This window comes from Trachypithecus francoisi, unplaced genomic scaffold (assembly GCF_009764315.1).
Source record: "Trachypithecus francoisi isolate TF-2019V2 unplaced genomic scaffold, Tfra_2.0 Lachesis_group10, whole genome shotgun sequence".
NCBI lineage: Eukaryota > Metazoa > Chordata > Mammalia > Primates > Cercopithecidae > Trachypithecus > Trachypithecus francoisi.
Genome location: NW_022681455.1, coordinates 126,497,146 through 126,522,042, shown reverse-complemented (window position 1 = coordinate 126,522,042; position 24,897 = coordinate 126,497,146). Strand labels below are relative to the sequence as shown.

At 53.9% G+C, this 24,897-nt stretch overlaps 1 protein-coding gene across 2 annotated transcripts in view; it reads left to right on the top strand.

Annotated features, from left to right (window-relative positions):
* The first annotated feature begins 1,524 nt into the window (after positions 1 to 1,524).
* CUNH16orf74 (chromosome unknown C16orf74 homolog) overlaps positions 1,525 to 24,897 on the top strand; it is a 43,708-nt gene continuing 20,335 nt past the window's right edge. The window contains exons 1-3 of one of the 2 annotated variants that reach the window (XM_033219215.1): positions 1,525 to 1,766; positions 17,294 to 17,339; positions 19,195 to 19,883. In XM_033219215.1, the coding sequence (XP_033075106.1) occupies positions 17,312 to 17,339; positions 19,195 to 19,505 (339 nt within the window). In that variant the 5' untranslated portion in view covers positions 1,525 to 1,766; positions 17,294 to 17,311 and the 3' untranslated portion in view covers positions 19,506 to 19,883. Of the gene's footprint in view, positions 1,767 to 17,293; positions 17,340 to 19,194; positions 19,884 to 24,897 lie in introns of those variants that run through there. The other variant, XM_033219216.1, reaches the window with a different exon arrangement.

Below are 24,897 nucleotides of genomic sequence, written 5' to 3'. Positions count from 1 at the left end.
GGGAAGGGCAGGAACTGGCAGTGCAGGGGAGATAGATATTAATCAAATCTTTGCACAATCATGAAAGGGAACCTGGCTCCAGGGCAGGCACAGCTGGGCTGGGAGGTGACTGACAGAGGAGGGAGACCCTGTGCCCTGGGGTCTGGGAGCCTTAGTTCTTAGTCGCCTAGGCTTGTCCATCTCAGTTCCTCAGGAGCCTAGGTCTGGTCCCTGCCTCCCCACACTCAGCGAAGGGACGGCACACAGCCAGGCATGATGATTTGCCCCCAGCCAGCTTGTTGAGCCCCCTCCCCCTCCTGCCCTGAAGTCTCTGAGCTCTTCCTGGCTTTCTAGCCCCTCCCCAGGGACGTGCCCTCAGCAGACAGCCACCTACACAGGCCTCCCCCAGCCCAGCAGTTGGGGCAACAGCTTTGATGGGCACGCCCACCACCCCAGCATCGGCCAGCAGCAGGTCCCATCCTGCCTCTGGAGGGTGGGGACGAGTGGAAGGAACGTCCTGCCCCTTCTCTTTGTTAGAGGCGGGGGAGTGGGGGACATGATACATTTCCTGCCTGTCAGTCTGGACTCTGTAAGGTCAGGGGAATCTAAAGATCGCCCCATTTTTAGGAATGACTCAAGCAACAGCACACGGCTAGGACGATGACTCCATTTCCTGCAACTCTTTGCCACATTCAGCAAAGGAATGTCACTTTCCTGCTCCGTGACTCAGTTTCCCCTTCTAAGCCTCCAGAAATATATAGGGCGCGGGGTGTGGAGACCTTGGGCTTGTAGGGTGGAGAGGGTACCACAGGCTTGTGACAATGACATGGAAAGCACAGGGCAGGCATCTTTCTGTTCCTCCTGCCCCACTGGACAGGTGTCTGCAGAGGCCTCCACACAGGTAGGGCTGATGGAGGGAGTGTGCCTCCTAAGAAGCCCATCTGCCAAAAGACCTCTGTGTCCACACCGTGGGGAGCTGGGCGGTTCCTCTCCCTGGAGCTTATCAAGGTCATCGCCAAACACCTGAAGCTTCCCAGGGGGTCAGAAGGCAAGCCCTGACCTCCTTGTAGGCTGCAACCCCAGGTTCACCCCGAAAGTGGGGTACAAAGGCTTGCGTGGAGAGCAAAAGGGAACCCCCACAGCCGGAGCCACAGGGAAGGGGCACTGCCTACCAGTGCCTGGGTCCTGCACCAGGGGAGGGCGGCTGCAGACGGCGAGATGGGGCGGGGGAGCTTCTTGTTCTCGCCTCCCCTCTTCGCATCCGGGCAGCGAGGTTCACTGGAGCCCGGCCCCCAGTATGGGAGGAACCCTGGTGCCCCTTTTCACCACCCAGGGCTGGGGTGCAGGGCCGCAGGGAGCCCGGCACACAGCCTCAGAGAAGGGCGCACGGTGGGGAGCCCAAACTTTCCCCGGGACCTCCCAGGGCCTAGCGGGAGGAAACAGGCGAGCAGCGAGGGGTCGGGACCGCCGCCGAGGGCGCCGGGCGGGTCCTGGCACGCTCCCCAGGGAGACGGCGGGCGGGCCCGCTCCGCCCCGCGCCCGGCCCGTGCAATCCTGGCGCCCGCGGCCCGGCGGCTGCCGTCAGCGCCGCCCTCCAGGAGCGGGGCGGGACCGCGGGAGGCGCGCGGCGGCCCGAGCGCCGGTCGGGCCATGACCCCCGCTGCTCTCTCTTGCAGGCTCGTAGCCGCGGCCCCCCCGAGCCAGACCGCCGCTGCCACCACCAGCGCCCGGGCGGGCCTCGCGCGCCCCGGGCGCGGCTCCGCAGTGAGCCCACCAGGAAGAAAGCGGTGAGTGCCCCGCGCCTCGTGCCCGCCGCCCCTTCCCCGGGACGCCCGCCTTCCTCGAGCAACACGGCCCCTGCCGGGCGGCGTCCACGCCCCGCAAGCTCCAGCCGCTGCAGGGGCGCGGCTCGGGGGGCGGTGGGGGACCCACGCGGGCCCGGGCGTCCCCCCAACTTCTTGTAGACTTTGCTGCGAAGACACAGGCTTTAGGAAACTTGGCCCGGCTCTGGCGGCGCTGGGCAACTTGCACCGGCGGTGGGGGTGTGTCCCCGCGCGGAAGCCTTTGGCCCCCACTCCCCACCGGCCACCCTGCACCGTCCCGAGTTCCTTGGGAATGGACCAGAATGCCATTCCTGAGAGCTGGAAGGCAGCCCGGCGGGGGGCGGGGGCAGGAGGCCTCCCGAGGAACCATTTCCCCTCTATCGAGTATTTCCAAATCTATTATTTATGAACCGCCTCACTTAGGGGCCCCCCTGCGCTCCCAGGGCATCAAAGCATGTTTGCAACCGCAAAGGGCGACCCGTGTGGACGCACGCGCGCCTTCTCCTGGCTGGCTGCGGTCAGGCGGAACGGGGGGAGGCCTCAGCAAAAAGGGGCACCCGCAGCTCCCCCAGGGATAGGCGAAGGGCGGGGTCCGAGGGCGGCTGGGACTTCTCTCAGACCGTCTCTGGCTGCAGGGCCCAGATGGGATCAAGGGAAAATCTGTGCAGGGTGGACAGACTTTGGAGCCCGGAGGAAGAGGGAGGAAGAGAAGGTTGTGAGGCAAAGGCACTTCTGAGGTAGTGCAGGCCTCGGGGAACGAACGCCTCAATGTACAGGTGAGGAAACTGAGGCTCTGAGAGGCATACCCTGAGTCACAGGCTCTGGCGTTTCCTGCCTAGACCCCACCCACCCAACGCTGTGGTGAGGCCCCTGTCCTGGGCTGGGTTAACTCCAAAAAGCACCCTCACCTGTGCAGGCCACGCCCTCCTTGGGTTCTGCGCCCCCACCGCTGGGGACCAGGTCCTGTGGATGGGAGGAGGCCATTTATTTATGGAAACACTTAATCCCTCTGCCAGCCCCAAGGAGGCTGAAAGCTCACCACCTAATCTCCTCTCCCTGGAAGCGCCTTCCCATGCCGGTGGGGTGCACCCCAGACCCACGTAGGGTGTATTTTCCCAGCCCAAAGTGTAGGTCGCCTCCAGAGACTTGGGAGCGTCCCCTCAGTGGACACTGAAAAAGAGAACAGTGATATTTCATGCTTACCGAGCACTCCTCGTGCACTAGACCCTGCGTTTTGTGTTTTAATCCCCTGACCAACTCTCCAACCAAATACTGTCAGCCCCGTTTTAAAGATGAGGAAACAGGGCCAGGCACAGGGGCTCACGCCTGTAATTGCAGTACTTTGGGAGGCCAAAGCAGGAGGACTGCTTGAGGCCAGGAGTTTGAGACCAGCCTGGGCAACATAGTGAGACCCTTCCCCGCTAGCTACAACAAATTTTTAAATTAGCTGGGTGTGGTGCATACCTGTAGTCTCAGCTACTTAGGAGGCTGAGACAGGAGGATTCCTTAAGCCCAAGAAGTTGAGGCTACAGTGAGCTATGATCACACCACTGCATTCCAGCCTGGGCAACAGAGGGAGACCCTGTTTCTTAAAAAAAAAAAAAAAAAAAAAATCCCCCAAAAATTAAAAAATGAGGAAACAGAAGTTGGTAAAGGCAAAGTGACTGACGCAAGGTCACATGGCTAGAAAATGGCAAGGCCAGGGCTGGAACCCTGAGCCATGGTACTGAATTGCTCTGAACTACAGTGGAAGCCAGGCTAGGCCTCTGGGCCTGCTGAGAATAATCCCCCATCATTAAAAAGATTAGTAAGTAGTGATGGGGCCCAGGCACAATGGCTCACACCTGTGATCCCAGTGTGTTGGGAGGGTGAGGCAAGAGGATCACTTGAGGCCAGGAGTTTGAGACCAACCTGGGCAACATAGTGAGACTCCTTTCTCTAAAAAAAAAAAAAAAAAAAAAATTAGTAAGAGGTTATAAACCAAAACAAAACAAAACAAAAAACTTGAAGTCTCCCAATCATCTGAGTGGATCACTCCCCTCGGCTAAGGACACTCCAAAGTTAACCTGAAAAGCTAGTTGAGGCCATTATGGGAAGTGGGGTCAGACATGCCTCATTATACTCTCTTCCTTGTTGAAATTCAGGCCCAGCTGACCAGCATTAACATCAGTGCAGACCTTCAGATTAATAGGAGAGTTCCTTTAAGTCTGATAAGAAACATGTACAATCTATTCTCTCTCAAGCCAAACCCCTTATGGTAACCCAGACATTCCTTTCTATGGTTCCAGGTCTTTAGATAATAACTCTTTTGGGGTTTTTTTGTTGTTTTTTCAGATGGAGTCTTGCTCTGTTGCCCAGGCTGGAATGCAGTGGCATGATCTTGGCTCACTGCAACCTCTGCCTCCCGGGCTCAAGCGATTCTCCTGCCTCAGCCTCCTGAGTAGCTGGGATTACATGCATGTGCCACCATGCCTGGCTAATTTTTGTATTTTTAATAGAGATGGGGTTTCACCCTGTTGGTCAGGCTGACCTCAAACTCCTGACCTCATGATCCTCCCGCCTCAGCCTCCCAAAGTGCTGGGATTACAGGCGTAAGCCACTGCACCCAACCCAAATAATAACTCTTTCAACCATTTGCCAATCAGAAAATCTTTGAATCTTCCTATGACCCAAAAGCCATGTCCCCCCATTCCCACCTACTCCCTGCTTCAGTTCTCCCACCTTTCCAGATGGAACCAATGTAAATCTTTCTTTTTTTTTCTTTTTTTGGCGGGAGGACAGAGTCTTGCTCTGTTGCCCAAGCTGGAGTGCAGTGGTGCGATCTTGGCTCATTGCAAGCTCTGCCTCCCAGGTCCACGCCCTTCTCCTGCCTCAGCCTCCCAAGTAGCTGGGACTACAGACGCCCACCACCAAGCCTGGCTAATTTTTTTGGTATTTTTAGTAGAGACAACGTCACCGTGTTAGCCAGGATGGTCTCGATCTCCTGACCTTGTGATCTGCCTGCCTCGGCCTCCCAAAGTGCTGGGATTATAGGCTTGAGCCACCGCGCCTGGCCTTTTTTTGTTTTTGTTTTTGTTTTTTTGAGATGGAGTCTCACTCTGTCACCCAGGCTGGAGTGCAGTGATGCAATCTCAGCTCACTGCAACCTCCGCCTCCCAGGTTCAAGCAATTCTCTACCTCAGCCTCCTGAGTAGCTGGGATTACAGGCGCCCACGCCACACCCGGCTAATTTTTTTGTATTTTTAGTAGAGACGGGGTTTCACCGTGTTAGCCTAGTTGGTCTCAATCTCCTGACCTCGTGATCCGCCTGCCTCGGCCTCCTAAAGTGCTGGGATTACAGGCTTGAGTCATCCTGCCCGGCCAATTTTTGTATTTTTTTGTGGAGACAGGATTTCACCATATTGCTCTGGCTGGTCTCAAAGCCCTCTTATTTTTTGGTAAATGTTTTTATTGACGTATAATGTACAGAAAGGTGCTTGAATCCTAAGGTGTTCAGCTCTATTACTTCACAGTGGCCCAGAGACGTCAGTGGGCAAGTATTTTGCTGTGAGTCACATGGCTCATCCGTGGGAGGCCAAGCAGGTGGGGATTTCGGTGGGCCTTCTGCCCCCACCCATCCTGTTTCGCTTCCTGCTGGTGAAGGCTTCCTGTGGGCCAGGTGGAGGTCCCAGCCACTCAGAGAGGGGCTCACTGTCCCTGCAGGACCGTGGCTAAGCTGAAGGCAGCCTTCCCTTTTGCACTCTGTGGACCAGGATGGAAGCACATGAATGCTTGCAGCATCACTTCCCAACCCAGTTCCTTTGGCTGGAATTGCAGGAATTCTAGTCCTGCTGCAGAAAGAAAGTGGCTTTCCTAAAGAAGGAAGAAAAGCACCATGTGTGTCTGAGCCTGCTGGGAGCCCTGCTTGTCTGCACGCTCTTCCCTGCTTGCAGTGTGACCAGGCCCAGAGAGCTGAAGAGGCTTACCCAGCCTCCCCGACCACCCTGCCCTACTGGGACTGCAGCCCACTCACCTGGCAAACAGTCACATTCCTCAGCTGTGACTCTTCTTCAGCCCTACCCTCTTCTGGGTCCTCCCAGGAGGTCTCTATTAGGCAAGCAGGGCAAGGTGCCACCGTGACTCAGGACCTCCATGGGGTTACTCTGATTTCATCTGGGAGGTGGCTCTGCAGGAACCAGTTCATTCACTTTCACTGTCTGGTTCTCCAAGTCCCCATCTGGGACAGCCAGACGTTAGAAATCAGATGACCTTGAATAGGGCGGTCAGATTCAGCAAATAAACACAAGGAAAACTAAGTTATCCAGCTACATTTTTGTTGTTTTTGTTTGTTTGTTTGAGGTGGAGTCTCACTCTGCCGCCCAGGCTTGAGTGCAGCGGCATGATCTCCACTCACTGCAACCTCTATCTCCCAAGTTCAAGCAATTATCCTGCCTTGGCCTCCCTAGTAGCTGGGATTACAGGTTCCCTCTGCCACGCCCAGCTAATTTTTATATTTTTAGTAGAGATGGAGTTTCACCATGTTGGCCAGACTGGTCTTGAACTCCTGGGCTCAAGTGATCTGCCCACCGCCTCATCCTCCCAAAGTGCTGGGATGACAGGAATGAGCCAGCGCAACCAGCCCCAGCTAAGTTTAACTGCAGATAAACAAAGAAGTGTTTTGATGAGTGTGTCCCATGTGATAACTGGGCATCCTGTATTTTACCTAGTCACCTCTCTCTGACCACTTCCAGCTCTCGACTTGCATGAGTCTCTCCAGGATGGGCTTATCTCACCCTAGAGCTGAGCTTCTGCGATCCACAAAAGTGGTAACTGAAGGGAATTGGCAAACACTGGAGCCCGCTTTGAAAAGCAGGGTCTCGGCTGGGCGCGGTGGCTCAAGCCTGTAATCCCAGCACTTTGGGAGGCCGAGACGGGCGGATCATGAGGTCAGGAGATCGAGACCATCCTGGCTAACACGATGAAACCCCGTCTCTACTAAAAAATACAAAAAATTAGCCGGGCGAGGTGGCGGTCGCCTGTAGTCCCAGCTACTCGGGAGACTGAGGCAGGAGAATGGCGTGAACCCGGGAGGCGGAGCTTGCAGTGAGCTGAGATCCAGCCACAGCACTCCAGCCTGGGAGGCAGAGCGAAACTCCGTCTCAAAAAAAAAAGAAAAGCAGGGTTCCTCCAGCCAGCGGGAGATTCTGTCCCTGATAGTCAGTGCACAACTTGGTTGCTTTTGACTTGATGAAAGAACACAGCATTTTGCTTTTCTGTTTGCGCTGAAAATCTGTAGAGGGCGAGCTGGCAAGCAGTCATGTTGTGGGCTGGTAATTTGTGGCACCTGCCTTCAAGGCTGTTGCAAAAACAAACACAGCCAACATGGAAATGGGACATGTCCCTGGAGATGCTCTTGGCCTTAGAGAAGCTGTGTGGCATGCATGACATCTGATGTCCTTCTGTCTTGCTGCCCCGTAGGAGGGGGTGGACCTCTGCAGAGGAAGTCAGTTTTTTTTTTTTTTTTTTTGAGACAGAGTCTCGCTCTCTCGCCCAGGCTGGAGTGCAGTGGCGCAATCTCGGCTCATTGCAAACTCCGCCTCCCAGGTTCACGCCATTCTCCTGCCTCAGCCTTCCGAGTAGCTGGGACCACAGGTGCCCAGCACCACACCTGGCTAATTTTTGTATTTTTAGTAGAGATGGGGTTTCACCGTGTTAGCCAGGATGGTCTCAGTCTCCTGACCTCGTGATCTGCCTGCCTCGGCCTCCCAAAGTGCTGGGATTACAGGCTTGAACAACTGCGCCCAGCCGGAAGTCAGTTTTTATAATTGTGCATCCTTGTCACCAGAGAGAATCCCGTGACCATTTGGCGACAGGGAGATTTTTTTTTTTCTTTTTTTGAGATAGAGTTTCATCTTGTTGTCCAGGCTGGAGTGCAATGGCGCAATCTCGGCTCACCGCAACCTCCAACTCTCAAGTTCAAGTTATTCTCCTGCCTCAGCCTCCCAAGTAGCTGGGATTCCAGGCATGCACCACCACGCCCGGCTAATTTTGTATTTTTAGTAGAGACGGGGTTTCTCTGTGTTGGCCAGGCTGGTCTCAAACTCCTGACCTCAGGTGATCTGCCCATCTCGGCCTCCCAAAGTGCTGGGATTACAGGCTTGAGCCACCACACCAGGCCTTAAATCTTTATTTTCTAGTTACAAAGATACGTGTTTTTGTTTGTAACAAACTCAAACAATCTAGAACTCCAGCGTGTGGAATAGAACACTGCAACCCATTTTAGTGATGTGGGCTCGGCTCTGGGGTCTGGCAGCCCAGAGCTGTAGCTTGCTAGCCCTGGGTGCTAGGAGTCGCTGGACATCTGTGAGCTCCAGCTCCTCATTTTTTTTTTTTTTTTTTTGAGACAGAGTCTCACTCTGTCACCCAGGCTGGAGTGCAGTGGCCGGATCTCAGCTCACTGCAAGCTCCGCCTCCCGGGTTTACGCCATTCTCCTGCCTCAGCCTCCCGAGTAGCTGGGACTACAGGCACCAGCCACCTCGCCCGGCTAGCTTTTTGTATTTTTTAGTAGAGACGGGGTTTCACCGTGTTAGCCAGGATGGTCTCGAACTCCTGACCTCGTGATCCGCCCGTCTCGGCCTCCCAAAGTGCTGGGATTACAGGCTTGAGCCACCGCGCCCGACCCAGCTCCTCATTTGTAAAACAGGATGGTGATCATGTTTATCCCTTAGGGCGTTGTTCAGGTTCAGTGGCATTGTTTTTATAGCAAACTTGGCCCAGAATTTGGCACATTGAAAACAGTGGGGTATCTATCAGCTAATATTGTCATGATGATGATAATGAAGTTTAAGGTAAAAGTAGCTCCTCCCCATGGTTAGACAACTGTATGGCTTCTATTCAGACAGATGTAGAATCAAAGCTATAACTCCTCCTTCTCAGACATTTCAACTCATCTAAGCGGCCCTCTCCCGTGTAAGCATCTGTGGTCTCTGCAGGGGGCTGACCCTGGATCTCACGAAGCGAACAGGGCTCTCCACACTCCCACATAAATTCACCCCCAACACAACAGGCCACACTGTGGAACTGGAGCCACATAGTGGGGCTGCCCTGGTGGTACCTAGTGGCAATCACACTGATGACAATGATGAGGATGATGATGGTGAAGGTGGCAGCAACAATGATGACAATTTGTTGGCCCGGCGCGGTGGCTCAAGCCTGTAATCCCAGCACTTTGGGAGGCCGAGACGGGCGGATCACGAGGTCAGGAGATCAAGACCATCCTGGCTAACATGGTGAAACCCCGTCTCTACTAAAAAAAGACAAAAAAATTAGCCGGGCGAGGTGGCGGGCGCCTGTAGTCCCAGCTGCTCGGGAGGCTGAGACAGGAGAATGGCGTAAACCCGGGAGACGGAGCTTGCAGTGAGCTGAGATCCGGCCACAGCACTCCAGCCTGGGAGGCAGAGCGAAACTCCGTCTCAAAAAAAAAAAAAAAAATGATGACAGTGACAAGGATGATAACAGTAGTGAGGTGACAACTGTTTTAGTCCATTTGTGTTGCTGCAAAGGAATACCCACGGCTGGATAATTTGTAAAGAAAAGAGGTTCATGCCGGGCGCCGTGGCTCACGCCTGTATTCCCAACACTTTGGGAGGCTGAGGCAGGCGGATCACCTGAGGTCGGGAGTTCGAGACCAGCCTGACCAACATGGAGAAACCCCATCTCTACTAAAAATACAAAATTAGCCGGGTGTGGTGGTACATGCCTGTAATCCCAGCTACTCGGCAGGCTGAGTCAGGAAAATCGCTTGAACCCAGGAGACGGAGGTTACAGTGAGCCGAGATCGCACCATTGCACTCCAGCCTGGGCAAGAAGAGTGAAACTCTGTCTGGAAAAAAAAAAAAAAAAAAAAAAAGGTTCCTTTGGCTCATGGTTCTGCATGCTGGACAGGAAACATGGCACCAGGATGGTGAGGCCTCAGGCTGCTTCCACTCAAGGCAGAAGGTGAAGGGGAGCCACAGACATCATGTGGCAGGGAAAGTGCCAGGCTCTTTTTTTTTTTTTTTTGAGACGGAATCTCGCTCTGTCACCCAGGCTGGAGTGCAGTGGCATGATCTTGGCTCATTGCAACCTCTGGCTCCTGGGTTCAAGCAATTCTCATTCCTCAGCCTCCTGAGTAAGTGGGATTGCAGGCGTGCACCATCATAGCCAGCTAATTTTTGTATTTTTAGTAGAGATGGGGTTTTGCCATGTTGGCCAGGCTAGTCTCAAACTCCTGACCTCAAGTGATCCACCCGCCTCAGCCTCCCAAAGTGCTGGGATTACAGGTGTGTGCCACCACGCCCAGCCACCAGGCTTCTTTTTAACAGCCAGCTCTTGCAGGAACCAATAGGGAACGAACTCATTCATTACTGTGAGGATGGCACCAAACACACTGTTCATGAGGGATCGCCCCATGACCCAGATACCTCCCATCAGGCCCCACCTCCAATGCTCGGAATCAAATTTCAGCATGAGGTTTCGAAGGGACAAATATCCAAACTATATCAATAAGAACGATGAGAACAATGATGATAATGACGGAGAACGGTGGTGGTGATGATGAAATGATGGTGACAACTCTGTCCCAGGCCCTGTCCTGGAGGCTGGTGATCGATGCCTGTTTGGCAGAGGAGGACACAGAGCCTGGGGAACCGAGCCCCAGCACCTCAGACTCGGGAAAGGACTTGCTTAAGGTGACACAGCTGCTCTAGACTCCCGATTCTTTCTCATCCCCTCAGCCAGTCCTGTGCCCACTGCCTTCGCACTGTTGTGGGAGGGAGGCAGAAGCAGGATGACAATGAGGGCAACTGCAGGGACACTGAGGGGGGTGAAAAAACTTGCCGTGTGAAAACTCCATGCAGGAGTGCCACACACCCCACATCGAATTGCCCTATGTGGACGCGACCACCCTCAGTGCTGCACCTGTCTGACCCTCACTGCGTCCTGCCCCCAGTGTCACCTGAATCCCGACTGGGGCTGCTCCTGGTCCCCCGTCCTCTGGTTTGCTTCTTCCCTCCTTCCCTCCCTGCCTGCCTGCCTTGCCCTGTGTGTTTTGAGGTAGGGGTCTTTCAAGTTGCAAGACAGCTGCTCAGACAAAGCCTGTCAGTTCCAGACACCTCTTCTGGGAGGTGGTGCTGCCTGGCACGGCATAATACAGATCGTTTGCTCGGCCAGGGCCTGGCCCCAGGAACACATCTCCACCAAATCACAGAAGCTGCTAGGAGGAAAACGGTATCCGACGCACATGCTGCCGCCTGCGTCCTCCCATGGGAGACCCTAGTGGGGAGCCCAGGCATGTGCAGACTGTCATTGAGCTACCCTGTCTCTTCTGGGTGTTGCCTTTCTTTCCTTTTTAAGCCTTTTTCTTGAAGCAGTTTCAAACTTAAAGAAGAGTTGTGAGAATATAAAGAGGCCCTGCAAATATCCTTCGCCAGAAGTGAACATTTACCTACATGCGCGTTCTCATCTCTCCCTGCACATATTCGTGCATATCATTATTTTCTGCTGAACAATTTGAGAGTTAAGTTATGGAAATGATGACTCTTGACCCCAAACGTGTCAGTGTATATATATATATATATTTTTTGAGGGTCTCACTCGCCCAGGCTGGAGTGCAGTGGCACAATCTCCGCTCACTGAAACCTCCGCCTCCCAGGTATCTGGGATTACAGATGCCCACCACCATGCCTCCCTTTTTTTTTTTTTTGAGACAGATTCTTGCTCTGTCCCCCAGGCTGGAGTGCAGTGGCGCAATCTCGGCTCACTGCAAGCTCCACCTTCCAAGTTCACACCATTCTCCTGCCTCAGCCTCCCGAGTAGCTGGGACGACAGGCACCCGCCGCCACGCCTGGCTAACATTTTGTATTTTTAGTAGAGACGGGATTTCACCGTGTTAGCCAGGATGGTCTCGATCTCCTGACCTCATGATCCGCCAGCCTCGGCCTCCCAAAGTGCTGGGATTACAGGCGTGGCCACGCCTGGATAAGTTTTTGTATTTTTAGTAGAGATAGCATTTCACCATGTTGGCCAGGCTGGTCTCAAACTCCTGAGCTTGGGTGATCTGCCTGCCTCGGCCTCCCAAAGCGCTGGGATTACAAAGCGTGAGCCACCATGCCCAGCCATCAGTGCAGATTTTCTAAGAGCAAGGACCATTTCTTTGTTTTTTTATGAGACAGTCTCGCTCTTGTCGCCCAGGCTGGAGTGCAATGGCATAATCTCGGTTCACTGCAACCTCTGCCTTGTGGGTTCAAGCGATTCTCCTGCCTCATCCTCCCAAGTAGCTGGGATCACAGGTGCCTGCCACCACGCCTGGCTAATTTTTGTATTTTTAGTAGAGACAGGGTTTCACCATGTTGGCCAGGCTGGTCTCGAACTCCTGACTTCAGACGATCCACCTGCCTCGGCCTCCCTAAGTGCTGGGATTACAGGCATGAGCCCCACAGTGCCCAGAGGAGCAAGGACCATTTCTTAAAGAACACAGTACAATAATCAGAATCCAAAAATTTAATATTGACCCCAGACTGTTAATCTAAAATACAGTTGTTTCCCTTCTGACCATTTTATTACTTCTCTTCTCTTTTCTTTCTTGAGACAGGGTCTCGCTCTGTCTCCCAGGTAGTGCAGTGGCACAATCACGGCTCACTGCAGCCTCCACTTCCCAGGCTCAAGCGATCCTCCCACCTCAGCCTCCTGAGTAGCTGGGATTACAGGCATGCGCCACCATGACCGATTAAATTTTGTTTTTTGTGTAGAGATGGGGTTTCGCCATGTCGCCCAGGCTGAGCATGACTTTTGAAACAAACACAGCAGGATGTCATGCTCTCCTGTCTCCCAGTCTCAACAGTAAACAGCATCCCGCTGGTCTCGTGGTGGCGCCTCCCTGTGCCCCACAGCATTTTGTTCTTGTTGTTTTACTGGAGTATTTTTACAGCAAATTCCAGACATCATTCCATCTGCGAGGACTTCCGTACAGATCACTGGCTTTCAAAATCCACCGGGTGGGCTGCGATCAATGCTGAACAAAGACAGGATAAAAGGGAATAGATGATAGAATCCGAGTACGTTGTGCAGGGCCGATCTGCACTTCACTGGGATGTTCAGTCTATCTTCCCAGCAGCTGCCATCCAGGGAGGTTGGGAAGCCTGGCCAGCAGAGGCCCTGGGGCTCTGTGCAGCTTTCCCTCTGGCTTCTTTGTGGTTGATCCTGACGTCAGGGCTGCGGGACCCCTTGGCAAGGCTGGCGGCAGGAGAGCCAGCATGCGCACAATTGATAAGGGATGGAGATGAGGTCTGCTCCACCCTCCCCTGTTCCTGGAAGCTCTGTCCCCTGGGGACTCCAAGACTTTCCAGGTCTGCCTGGTCACTAAAAGCGTAGGCTCCACAGTCCAAAGTTCTGGCTCCAAATCCCTGCTCTGTCACTTGCTACCCAGATGACCTTAGGCAAGTTAACTAATTCCTCTGTGCTGTTTCCTGTTAGATGTTTCCTGTGAAATGGGACAGGAATGGTCCCAACTTCATGGGGTTGTTGTGAGGATTCACTGTATATGTATATGTATATGTATATGTATATGTATGTGTATAATATACATAAAAGGCTCTGAACAGTGCCGGGCCCATGGTCAGTGCCAGGAAATGTGTCTGTCATTCCCGCAGGCCTGGGCCCTCCGTCCCTCAGCCCGACCGAGCCCCACTGCTTCGCTACCCCTCACTCCTCCTGTAGGGAAGGATTCTCTCTCCTGCATGTGAGAGTCCTGCAGGGAACTTTTAAAAATCTCAGTGCCAGGCCAGGCGCGGTGGCTCATACCTGAAATCCCAGCACTTTGGGAGGCTGAGGTGGGTGGATAACTTGAGGTCAGGCGTTCGAGACCAGCCTGGCCAACATGATGAAACCCCATCTCCACTAAACATACAAAAATAAATAAATAAATAGCTGGGTGTCATGGTGCACCCCTGTAGTCCCAGCTACTCAGGAGGCTGAAACAGGAGAATCACTTGAACCTGGGAAGTAGAGGGTGCGGTGAGCCAAGGTTGTGCCACTGCACTCCAGCCTGGGCGACAGAGTGAAACTCCGTCTCAAAAAAAAAAAAAAATCAATGCCAGCCACACACCAGACCAATTGCCCCAGAATCTCTGGGGGTGGGACTCAGGCAGCAGTTTTGTTTGTTTGTTTATTTGTTTGTTTGTTTTTAAAGAGACAGGCTCTTGCTTTGTCACCCAGGCTGGTGTGAAGTGGCACAATCAAGTTCAAGGTTCACTGCAGCCTCAACCTCCTGAGCTCAAGTGATCCTCCCGCCTCAGCCTCCTGAGTAGTTTGGACTACAGGCACAGGCCACCACGTTTGACTAATTTTTTTTTTGAATGTTTTATAGCTAGGGTGTCCAAACTTTTGGCTTCCCTGGGCCACATTGGAAGAAGAATTGTCTTGGGCCACACATAAAATACACTAATGATAGCTGATGAGCTTAAAAACAAAAAATCCCCCAAAAAATTCATAATGTTTTAAGAAAGCTTACAATTTGTGTTAGGCCACATCAAAGCCGTCCTGGGCTGCAGGCGGCTGGAAGGCTGCAGGTTGTACAAGCTTGTTTTTTTGTTTTAGAGACAGAGTTTGGCTCTTATTGCCCAGGCTGGAGTGCAATGGCATGATCTTGGCTCACTGCAACCTCCACCTCCCAGGTTCAAGAGATTCTCCTACCTAAGCCTCCCAAGTAGCTGGGATTACAGGCACCCACCACCACACCCAGCTAATTTTTTGTATTTTTAGTACAGATGGGGTTCCACCATGTTGGCCAGGCTGGTCTCGAACTCCTGACCTCAGATGATCTGCCCACCTTAGCCTCCCAAAATGCTAGGATTACAGATGTGAGCCACTGCACCTGGCTGTAAGCTTGTTTTATAGAGACATGGTCTTCTTATGTTGCCTAGGTTAGTCTTAAACTCTTGGCCCCAAGCGATCCTCATGCCTCAGCCTCCCAAAGTGCTGGGATGACAGCTGTGAGTTACCTAATCCGGAAGAAGCAGTATTTTGTAAAGCTCCTGGGCGATGTGCAGACGCTGCAGGGCCCAGTTCTTCTTGGCTGTGGTGTGGATGCAGGTTCTGAATGGGCAGGGCCAGCTCAGGGCCTGAGACTCTGCAGACACAGCTCCCGGGAAGCCTGTGCTGCTGTTCCATGGGCCGTTCTGGGAACAGCAAGGCCCTGGAGAAAAGGCCTAGCTGGAAACCTCGACCTCCTTTCCCTCCCTCGCTGTCATAAGGGACGGCAGCAGCTGACGTTGCTCGGACTTTTCCTCTGTTCCCAGCACAGATCACCTCCCGACACTCGGTCCTCGCTGCTGCTCAATGAGACCATTATGTGCCTCATCCCTTTTTAAAAAAAAAATTTTTTTTTCTCGAGATGAATTCTCACTCTGTCACCCAGGCTGCAGTGCAGTGGCGTAATCTCAGCTTACTACAACCTCCACCTACGGGTTCAAGTGATTCTCCTGCCTCAGCCTCCCGAGTAGCCAGTATTACAGGCACCCACCACCATGCCTGGCTCATTTTTTTACTTTTAGTAGAGACGGGGTTTCACCATGTTGGCCTGGCTGGTCTTGAACTCCTGATCCACTTGCCTTGGACTCCCAAAGTGTTGGGATTACAGGCTTGAGCCACTGTGCCTGGCCACCTCATCCCATTTTAAAGATGAGGAAAGTGAAGTCTTGAGATAAACTCTCCGTGGTCACATGGCTGGGACCTGGCCCAGCTGGTGCAGTGGGGAAGCTCCAGAGCCCACTCCTAAGTTGGAATGGCCGCCTTTCATACGCAGCTGACCCAAGCCTGTTCCATCAGTATCTCTCGCTCTCCCTGTCTTCCCCAGGCCCTCACTCAATGTCCTGGTGGTATCTCCCACCCGTGTCTCACTAGCTCCACCTGGACTTCCAGCTCCTTGTCCTCCAAACTCTTCCTGACCTGCCATCTTCACATTCACCTCCCCGATTTCTGGCCCCGAGCAAGCATCTCTGACTTCAGAGGCACAGGAATCCCTGGGACCTTGTGTGCCTGGTTGGACCTGAGCTGCTGCCTTGCTCCCCAGCCTCCGGGTTGCTGATGCTACCAGTCCACCAACAGCCTGCAGACGAGGGCCAGGCCTGGGGTCTCCTCACAGGCCCTAGCCACACACCCTTCTAGAAAGCAGACTTGCTCCTTGGCATCCTCAGAATAAGCTCTTCACTCCAAACCAGTCCCGAAAACCCCAGGTCCAACCCATCTTTGCTTTCTCCCCACCTGTTCCTGCCTGACCTCCCACCCCCTGGGGCTCCTCCCGTGGACTGTGCCTTTATCTTCCTCTGGACCTCTGCACACTACAGGCCCCTGTGGGGTGGGGCTCCAGCCTGGGGATCAGGACAGTCCTGGGTTCGAGTGTCAGCTCCACAGTCCCTAGCAAGCTGGTAGCCTCAGGCAGGTGCCACCCCCTCTCTGAGCCCTGATTTTTGTGTCTGAAGTGGGGACAGTAACAGTACCTTGCGGGGCTGTTACTGAGGAATGAGTGTCCAGAGCACGTGGGGGCCCCGCACCACGGGCTGCTGCTTTTATTTTTCAATTGCTCAGAACTCAGGATGCCTCATGTCACAGGAACATCATGACAACACTGGTTGGGACAATTCTAATACCCCGTGGGCTGGGGGCCACACGGCCTCTATAGCTCAGGCTGTCAGATCTCCAAACAACCTGCATTAGGGAAAAAAAAAAACGGCAGCATTAGAACGGGAGGTGCGGCGGGGCGCGGTGGCTCAAGCCTGTAATCCCAGCACTTTGGGAGGCCGAGACGGGCGGATCACGAGGTCAGGAGATTGGGACCACCCCGTCTCTACTAAAAAATACAAAAAACTAGCCGGGCGAGATGGCGGGCGCCTGGAGTCCCAGCTACTCGGGAGGCTGAGGCAGGAGAATGGCGTGAACCCGGGAGGCGGAGCTTGCAGTGAGCTGAGATCCGGCCACTGCACTCCAGCCTGGGCAACACAGTGAGACTCTGTCTCAAAAAAAAAAAAAAAGAACGGGAGGTGCACTGCCATGGGAGCCTCTGGGCCACCCCTGAGCCCTGGCTGGCAGGTCTTCACATCTCTGCAGCTGCAGCCGTCCTGTGGCTCTTGAAAGGAAAGGCTTGGCAGTGTCGGTTCCCCATGATCAGTTCACTGCAGCCTCCGCCTCTTGGGTTCAAGTGACCTCACAGAGCCAGGGCTACAGACGCTGCCTTGGCTTCCTGTATATTTAACTTTGAGGCACCCGTTAAGTTTTTTCCACCAGCACAGACTCCATCTTTGAGCAAATCCAGCCCAGATGTAGTTGACAGGTGGCGTGACCTGGAGGCCGGTGGTTTCTCTCCACCACAACCTCCTGTTTTGCACTCGTCAGGGCCAGGGGTGGGGGCCTGGCCGCACGTGGCCAACACAAACAAGTTGTGCCCGCCCCCTCTCTGAGCGCTCTCCTCTCTCCACAGGCCTGCAGAGGCGCCAGCATGGGGCTTAAGATGTCCTGCCTGAAAGGTAAGGCCTGCAGCTCTGCCCCCACCAGCTCTCATGGCAGGGGGTGGGCTGGGCTGGGGGACAGGGGGGAGGGGAGATGAAGCCCTCTGCCCTGCAGAGAGAGCGGGGCACCATCCCTTAAAGCAGTCCTGTACACAGCAGTTACCCTAAAAATGCTTGTCATGACTCTGAGCACCCCCCTCAAGGCCTTCCATTTCACTAGCAGTGAGTGACTGGGAAGGTGGCAGTGCCCTGCGGCCTCAGTTTCCCCCTCAGGGGGCCTAATCCCAGGCTGTGGAGAGTGAGGGAGGAGGACCTTTGCGAAGGAGCCAGGCACACGCTGGGCTGTTTTTTTTCCCGAGGACACACCCGGGGCCTGTTATCACCCAGACAGGAGGTCCAGCGTCCAGGTGCTGGGAGAGAAGGCCAGCAGGAGAAAGTTCTAGAAGGACACAAAACCACTGAAGGGTGTTGTGGGTGTTGGCGAAGGCGGCCCAGACTTCTGTCCTGTGTGTGGATGACCCTGGGGCAGACCAATGCGGCAGGAGACCTCCCATCCCAAGTCCATTGCTGCCTCCTCTTCTTTACCTTGGTGACAGTTGCTTTGGTCTCCCCAGCCAAAAATCTGAGAGTCACGTGGGCAGCCTCCGGTCCAGACCCAGCATGCCCGCCTGCTCTGACTTGCGGCCCCGCTGCCTGAGACCGACTCTGGCTCCAGGTGTCCCATGGCCAGCAGTTTGAGGGCCGGGCTCCTAGCCTGCCCCAGGGCCACCCGCCTGACCCCAGCAGCCCCTTCCAGGCAGAGGTCACCTACACACCTGGAGAGGTGGTCAGGAGCTGAGCCAGGCCTGGAATCAGCCTGCATTGTGTGAGTTTTGGCCTCACCAATGCCTCTGTAAGACCTAGATCAAGAGCCTCAGTTTCCTTATCAGTAAAATGGGGATCATGGCGGACCGGTCTCAGGTCACCAGGAGCACCAGAGCAGGGCCTGGCACACCCTGGCGGTGGCTGCTCTTAATTAATTGTATTATTTCCTTCGTCAAATTCACCAGGCTCTATAGCCCATCCTTTGAGTTTAGGCAGGCTTAGGGCTTTTGGATGCAAGCTACAGAAGCGGATACTGGTTAACAAGGAATTTACTGGAAAGCTGAGGGGAGCCCACAGGAAGAGTGAAGTAAGGAGGAATGAAAAGGTCCCTGCTGGGAGCCGGGATGAATGGACCACCTTTTAGGTTCCCAGGCTGGGAGGAATCCGCTCCAGGAGAGCATCTGATTGGCCCAGCTTAGGCCTTAGGCCCGCCCCCTTGGCGTGGAGGGAGGTGCATCTTGATTGACAGCTCCTCCAAGACTGCTTGCAGAGAGATTGGTTCCCATGGTGAAAATCGGGGTGTCCTTTGCTAAGCGGGATGGGATGCCAGACAGACACAAACAGCCCACGTCCCCTCCAGGGCCTGGCTTCCTCTGAGACTGCAGCCTGACCCCACAGAGGAGCGGGGAGATGTTTGTCGAATGAGTATCTGTGCATGGCTGAGGTTGATCCAGCGGCAGACAGTGGTTGAGAGGGTCAAGCCTGAACCCTTGAAACTTGAGGACTTTTCTTCCCTTTGACATGAGTTTCCCAGTTCCTGGCACAGAGTAGGCATTGAGGACACTTTTCTTTAAAAAATAATATGTATCACATAAAACTTACCGTTTTAACCATGAAGTGTACAGGTTAGTGGCATTAAGCACGTTCACAATGTTGTGCAGCCATCACGCCACCCATCTTCAGAATGAAGGTTTCATCATCACCAACTGAAACTCTGTCCCCATTAAGCACTAACTCCCCATTCCCTCCCCCAGCCCTTGGCAGCCACCATTCTACTTCCCGTCTCTAGGAATCTGCTCTAAGGACCTCGTGTCAGTGGAATCATCCAGCATTTGTCATTTTGTGTCTGGCCTCCGTCGCTCAGCGTGGCGTTTTCTAGGCTCATCCACATGGAGGCACGCGTCACTGCTTCATTCGTTTTCACGGCTGAATACTACTCCACGATGTGGACAGACCACATTTTCTTTATCTGCTACAATGATGGACACTGGGTTGTTTCGACCTTTCGGTGATTGTGTCAGGACATCTTTGACAAGGAAACCAGGCCCCCTGGAGGTGTCTCTGGGACCACTTTTCTTCCAGCCCAAGGCTGAGGCTTGATCAGGAAGGTAGACCAAGACTCTGCAGATCCTGACAGTGCCTGGGAAAGGCACTCTGACTCCACCCACCCCCGGCCCCTCATGAGTGAAAGCACAGGCAGCCAGCTCAGGGCTCCCGGAGCTGGGAGCTTTTAAAAGGACCACCTTCCTGTCGGCCCTAGAGCTGCTAAGTGCTGGAATGGCACCTGCCCCAAGCTCGGCTTGTCCATCCATTTTTCATGGCTGGCTTTGGTTCTGCCGGCCCCTGCCCACCCCACCTGCCCAGCTTGGGTCTCTGAAGGTGATGAGGCCCGCACAAGCATGGTGGTGACTCAGGGAATGGGGAGTAGGGGGGCCAGAACTCTTTTTTTTTTTTTTTTTTTTGAGACAGTCTCGCTGTGTCACCAGGCTGGAGTGCAATGGTGCAATCTCAACTCACTGCAACCCCCGCCTCCTCCCGGGTTCAAGCAATTCTCCTGCCTCAGCCTCCTGAGTAGCTGGGATTACAGACGCCTGCCACCACGCCCAGCTCATTTTTGTATTTTTAGTAGAAACAGGGTTTCACCATGTTGGCCAGGCTGGTCTCCAACTCCTGACTTTATGTGATCCGCCTGCCTCGGCCTCCCAAAGTGCTGGGATTACAGGCGTGAGCCACCACGCCCGGCCTGGAGAGAAACATTTTAACTCAACATTTGAAGTAGCCAGGAACTCTGTAACATGGGATCTTACTGTCCTAAGGCTGCTGTAAGAGATTACCCCAAACTAGGTGGCTTAAAACAGGAATTTATTCTCTCTCAGTTCTGGAGGCCAGAGATGTGACACCCAGGTGTGAGCAGGGCCTCGTTTCTTCTGGAACATCTAGGGAGGCTCCTTCCTGCCAAGTTCCTGGTGGCACCAGCCATCCTTTGGTTTGTGGCCGCTTAGCTCCAGCCTCTGCCTCGAGGCACATGGCTTTCCTCTTTTGTCTTCCCTTCTCTTTTAAGGACAACTGTCATTTGCTTTAGGGCCCACCCTATTCCAGGATAATCTCATCCCAAGATCCTTAACTCAATTATATCTGCAGGGCTGCACGGTGGCACATGCCTGTAATCCCAACACTTTGGGAAGCTGAGGCAGGAGGATCTCTTGAGCCTAGGAGTTCAAGACCAGTCTGGGCAACATCACAAAACCCCATCTCTACAAAAAATACAAAAATTATCTGGGAATGATGGCGTGCACACCTGTAGTCCCAGCCACTTGGGAGGCTGAGGTGGGAGGATCCATTGAGCCCAGGAAGCCAAGGCTGCAGTGAACCATGATCAGATGATCATACTGCACTCCAGCCTGGGTGACAGAGCCAGACCCTGTCTCAAAAAAAAAAAAGACATCACAAAGACCCTGTTTTCAACAATGTTAGATTCCCACTCATAGGTTCCGGTTAGGTATGTCTTTTGGAGCGGGCACTGCATGCTGCCCAGGGCACCAGGAGGAGGGACCCGCCAGGACCCTGGCCCTCTGCCTCTCTGCTCTAGCCCTGCAGCCTGGCCAGGGACTCAGACCCACCCAGCTGTTTCCAGGTGACCCTCCTGTGCTGTGCCCCCAGCTCCAGGCCTCCCTGGGTTCCAGTCCCAGCTCTGCCCCTTACCAACGATTTGGCCTTGGAGCAGGGCCAGTTTCACGGGCATGTGACCTCTGCAGCTGCACAGGCCCCATGCTCAGTTTAATGCTCTTAATGCGTATTGAACAATGGGCCTCACACGTTCATTTTCCACTGAGCCCCACAGATGACACAGTGGCTCCTGCCTTGGGGCAAGTGACCTTGTCTCTCTAGGCCTCAGCTTCCTCTGGGGTAAACTGAGGCATCCTACATTCAGCCCACAGGTTTTATTGAGCGTTGGGTTCTGGAGAGGACTTGAAGAATCATAAAGACAGGACTCTGCCCAAGGGCATACTATCTAGAGCCACACCATCCAGTAGAAATAGATTTTAACGTTTCTAGCAGTCCCATGAATAAGGTAAAAAGAAACGGGTATGATTACTTTTAATATGTTTTATTTAATTCAGTGTATTCCAGACATCATTTCAATGAGTGGGGTCCAGTTCACTGGTCTGGGAGGTTCAGTCAGCTGATTGGGGCGGGGATGGGGGGGCGTTCAGTTGTCTAGGGGAGTTAGTTTTATGGTTTGGGGGATTTCGTTGTCTGGTCTGGAGGTTTAGTTGTCTGGTCTGGGGGGGATTGTCTCATATGGGGAGGTTAGTTGGCTGATCTAAGGGGTTTAAGTTGTCTGGTCTGGGAGTTACTCGGCTGGGCTGGGGGCTTTACTTGGCTGGTCTTGGGGGGTTGATTGGCTGGTCTAATAGGGTTTACCTGTCTTATGTGGGGGTTAATTGGCTAATCGGGGGGTCTAGTTGGCTGGACTGGGGTTACTTGGCTGGTCTGGGGGTTCAGTTGGCTGGTCTGGGGTTATTTGGCTGGGCTGGGGGCTTTACTTGGCTGGTCTTGGGGGTTTAGTTGGCTGGTCTGGGGGTTTAGTTGTGTGATCTGGGGGTTCGATTGACTGATGTGGGGGTTCAGTGGCTGGTCTGGGGGTTCAGTTGGCTGATGTGGGGGCTCACTTGCCTGGTCTGGGGGATTTAGTTTGCTGCCCTCCTTTCTCTTCCCCTCCAGTCTGGGAATCTCTCCCTCTAGAACCAAAGTAGGCTTTCTGAGCCAGGAGGCACCTTGGCAGTCGTCTTGCAAAGCCTTACATTACATATAGGGAAACTGAGGCCCAAGGAGAGGAAGTGACCAGCTACGGTCACACCAACTAGAAATGAGACGAGGGCTCCTCTAGGGAGGCGGCTCCGAGACCTGTTCTTATTCCCTTAAGAGGCGTGGTTATGGGAGGCATGGTTACGGGAGGTATGGTTATGGGGGCGTGGGCTGAGCCCACTCAGTAGAGTGTGAGGCATGGTTACGGGAGGCGTGGTTACGGGAGGCGTGGTTACGGGAGGCGTGGTGGGGGAGGTGTGGTGGGGGAGGCGTGGTTACGGGAGACGTGGTTACGGGAGGCGTGGGCTGAACCCACTCAGCAGAGTGTGAGGGTCACAGTGGGTATGACATTCTTCCCTGCGGGCTTCATCTCACCGACTCTGACCAGCCACAGCCCCAGCCCTCGCCACCTCCTCCTTCCTCAGCTCCCCCATGGGCTCTGAGGTTGTGTAACTGCCCAGGAAGACACAGGCCCCTTCACTATTGGGCTGGCTTTGTGTCGATGGCACCCAACGTGGCTGGCTGGGATGGGGTCCGCCCACTGCTGGGCTGGCTTCCGTCTCTACCGTGTGGGACTGTCCGGTGGCTGCTGTGACAAATGACCACACACTGGGGGTTTAAAACAGCAATTTTTATTCTCTCATGGTTCTGAAATCGGCCCTGGCAGGGCCACCCTCCCTCCTCAGCCCCAAGTGAGGAACCTTTCTGCCTCTTCCAGCTTCTGGTAGCTTCAGGCATCCTGGATCCAGTCTCTGCCTCCGTCTTCATGTGGCCTTCCTCTCTTCATGTTGCCCTGCATTCAACCTCCCTCTCCTCCTCTTGTAAAGACACCAGGCATTGGATTTAGAGCCCCTCTGCCCCCAAATCCAGGATGAGCTCATCACGAGATCCTCAACTAATTACATCTGCAAAGACCTCATTTCCAAATAAGGTCACATTCTGAGGTTCTGGGTTGATGTGAATTTGGGGGACTCTATTCAGTCCCCATCAAGTCAGTTCACCTCTGAGCTTCCCCTGTGGGGGGCAGGAATGTGCTTCTCCTGTCTGGCAACAAAGACTCAGCCCAAGGGTGGTAGATATCGAGAGGGTGGCATAGGAGGAACACAGCTGTGCCAACACCCCTTTGTTTCCGAGTCCAAAGGAGAGGGGCTGCAGCGGCACCCCTTAAGCAGAGTCCCTCTGCTCAAGGGCCTTGCCGTGGTGACTGTGACCCACGGGAGTGTCCCATGGGCCAAGGAACATCTCCCTCGTGCCTCACCCTATAAAGACTGCCACATACCAGCATCAACAGGAGCTGGGCACAGCCACCCTCATCACAGCTGAACTCTACAGATGGGGAGACTGAGGCACAGGGGATCTCTCACTGGCTCAAGGCCACATGGCCAGTTAGGAGAGGTTGGCTCCACAGACAGAAGGGGAACGAGGGAGTCGTCTCCTTGGTTCCTAAGTGCTCCTTCACCAGGCTCCAGCAGGGCAGCACAACCAAGGAAATGGCGTGGTCCTGCTGCGTGGTTCTCAGTGGGGTCCAGGACCTTCTGCATAGGCATCACTTGGGAACCAGTCAGACCATCAGATTCTCAGGATCCACTGGATCAACTGAGTCAGGAACTCAGGGTTTTCAACACGTCCTCTGGGGGAATTCCAGTGGCTGTGTACTTTTGAGGACCACTGGCAAAATGGCTCTGGGGTCAGAGATCCAAGTTCATGTTCTGGGTCAGCTTCTGACTGACTGCAACTTTGTGCAAGTCACTTCCCGTGCCCAGGCCTCAGTGTCTGTGTCTGTAAGATGGAGCGGCAACTGGGAAGCTCTCCTGGGTCAGGTGTCGAGAGTTTTCTGAGATAGGCGCTAAAGATGGTGCCCAAGGAGCCTTTACACATTCCTGCTATGGAGGTAGTTGCAGGTGTGTGGGGGCCGCTGCAAGAAGAGTTAAACTGCAGGCATGGGCTTTCCCGCTAGAGTAGCTGGCTGGGATGTCAGGGCTACCTGGGAGGACCCCTGTGGTCTTTGAGGTTCTGCGGGGGGACGTCAGCTCCAGCCTGGGTTAACTCCAGCATCACCATGGATACAGGCTCCTGGGAACCAGACTGGCCCCAGCAACTGTCCTGGGGAAGGTCCCTTAGGGCTGCCTGGGGCTTGGTGGGAAAGATGAAGGCTTTCTCCTGGGCTGGTAGTTTGCCACTGGTTTTTTTAAATAGACTTTATTTTGTAGGACAGTTTTAATTTACAGAAAAATTGAAAAGATAGTACAGAGAGTTCCCACATACCCCACACTAGCTTCCGCTGTTATTAACATCTTATGCTCACACGGTCCACTCATTGCAGCAAACCAATCAGTACAAATCCATTGTTCTTTATTACTATTTTATTTATTTATATACCTATGTACTTATATTTTTGAGACAGGATCTCACTCTCTGTTGCTCAGGCTGGAGTACAGTGGCACAGTCACAGCTCACTGCAGCCTTGATCTCTGGGGCTCAAGTAATTCTCCTGCCTCAGCCTCCCAAGCAGCTGGGACTATAGGTGTACAACGCCATGCCCAGCTAATTTTTTTTTTTTTTTTTTGTAGAGAAGGGGTCTTGCTTTGTTGCTTAGGCTAGTCTTAAACTCTTAACTTCAAGCCTTGACTTTCCAAAGTGCTAGGATTATAGGCATGAGCCACCGCACCTGGCCAGATCCATT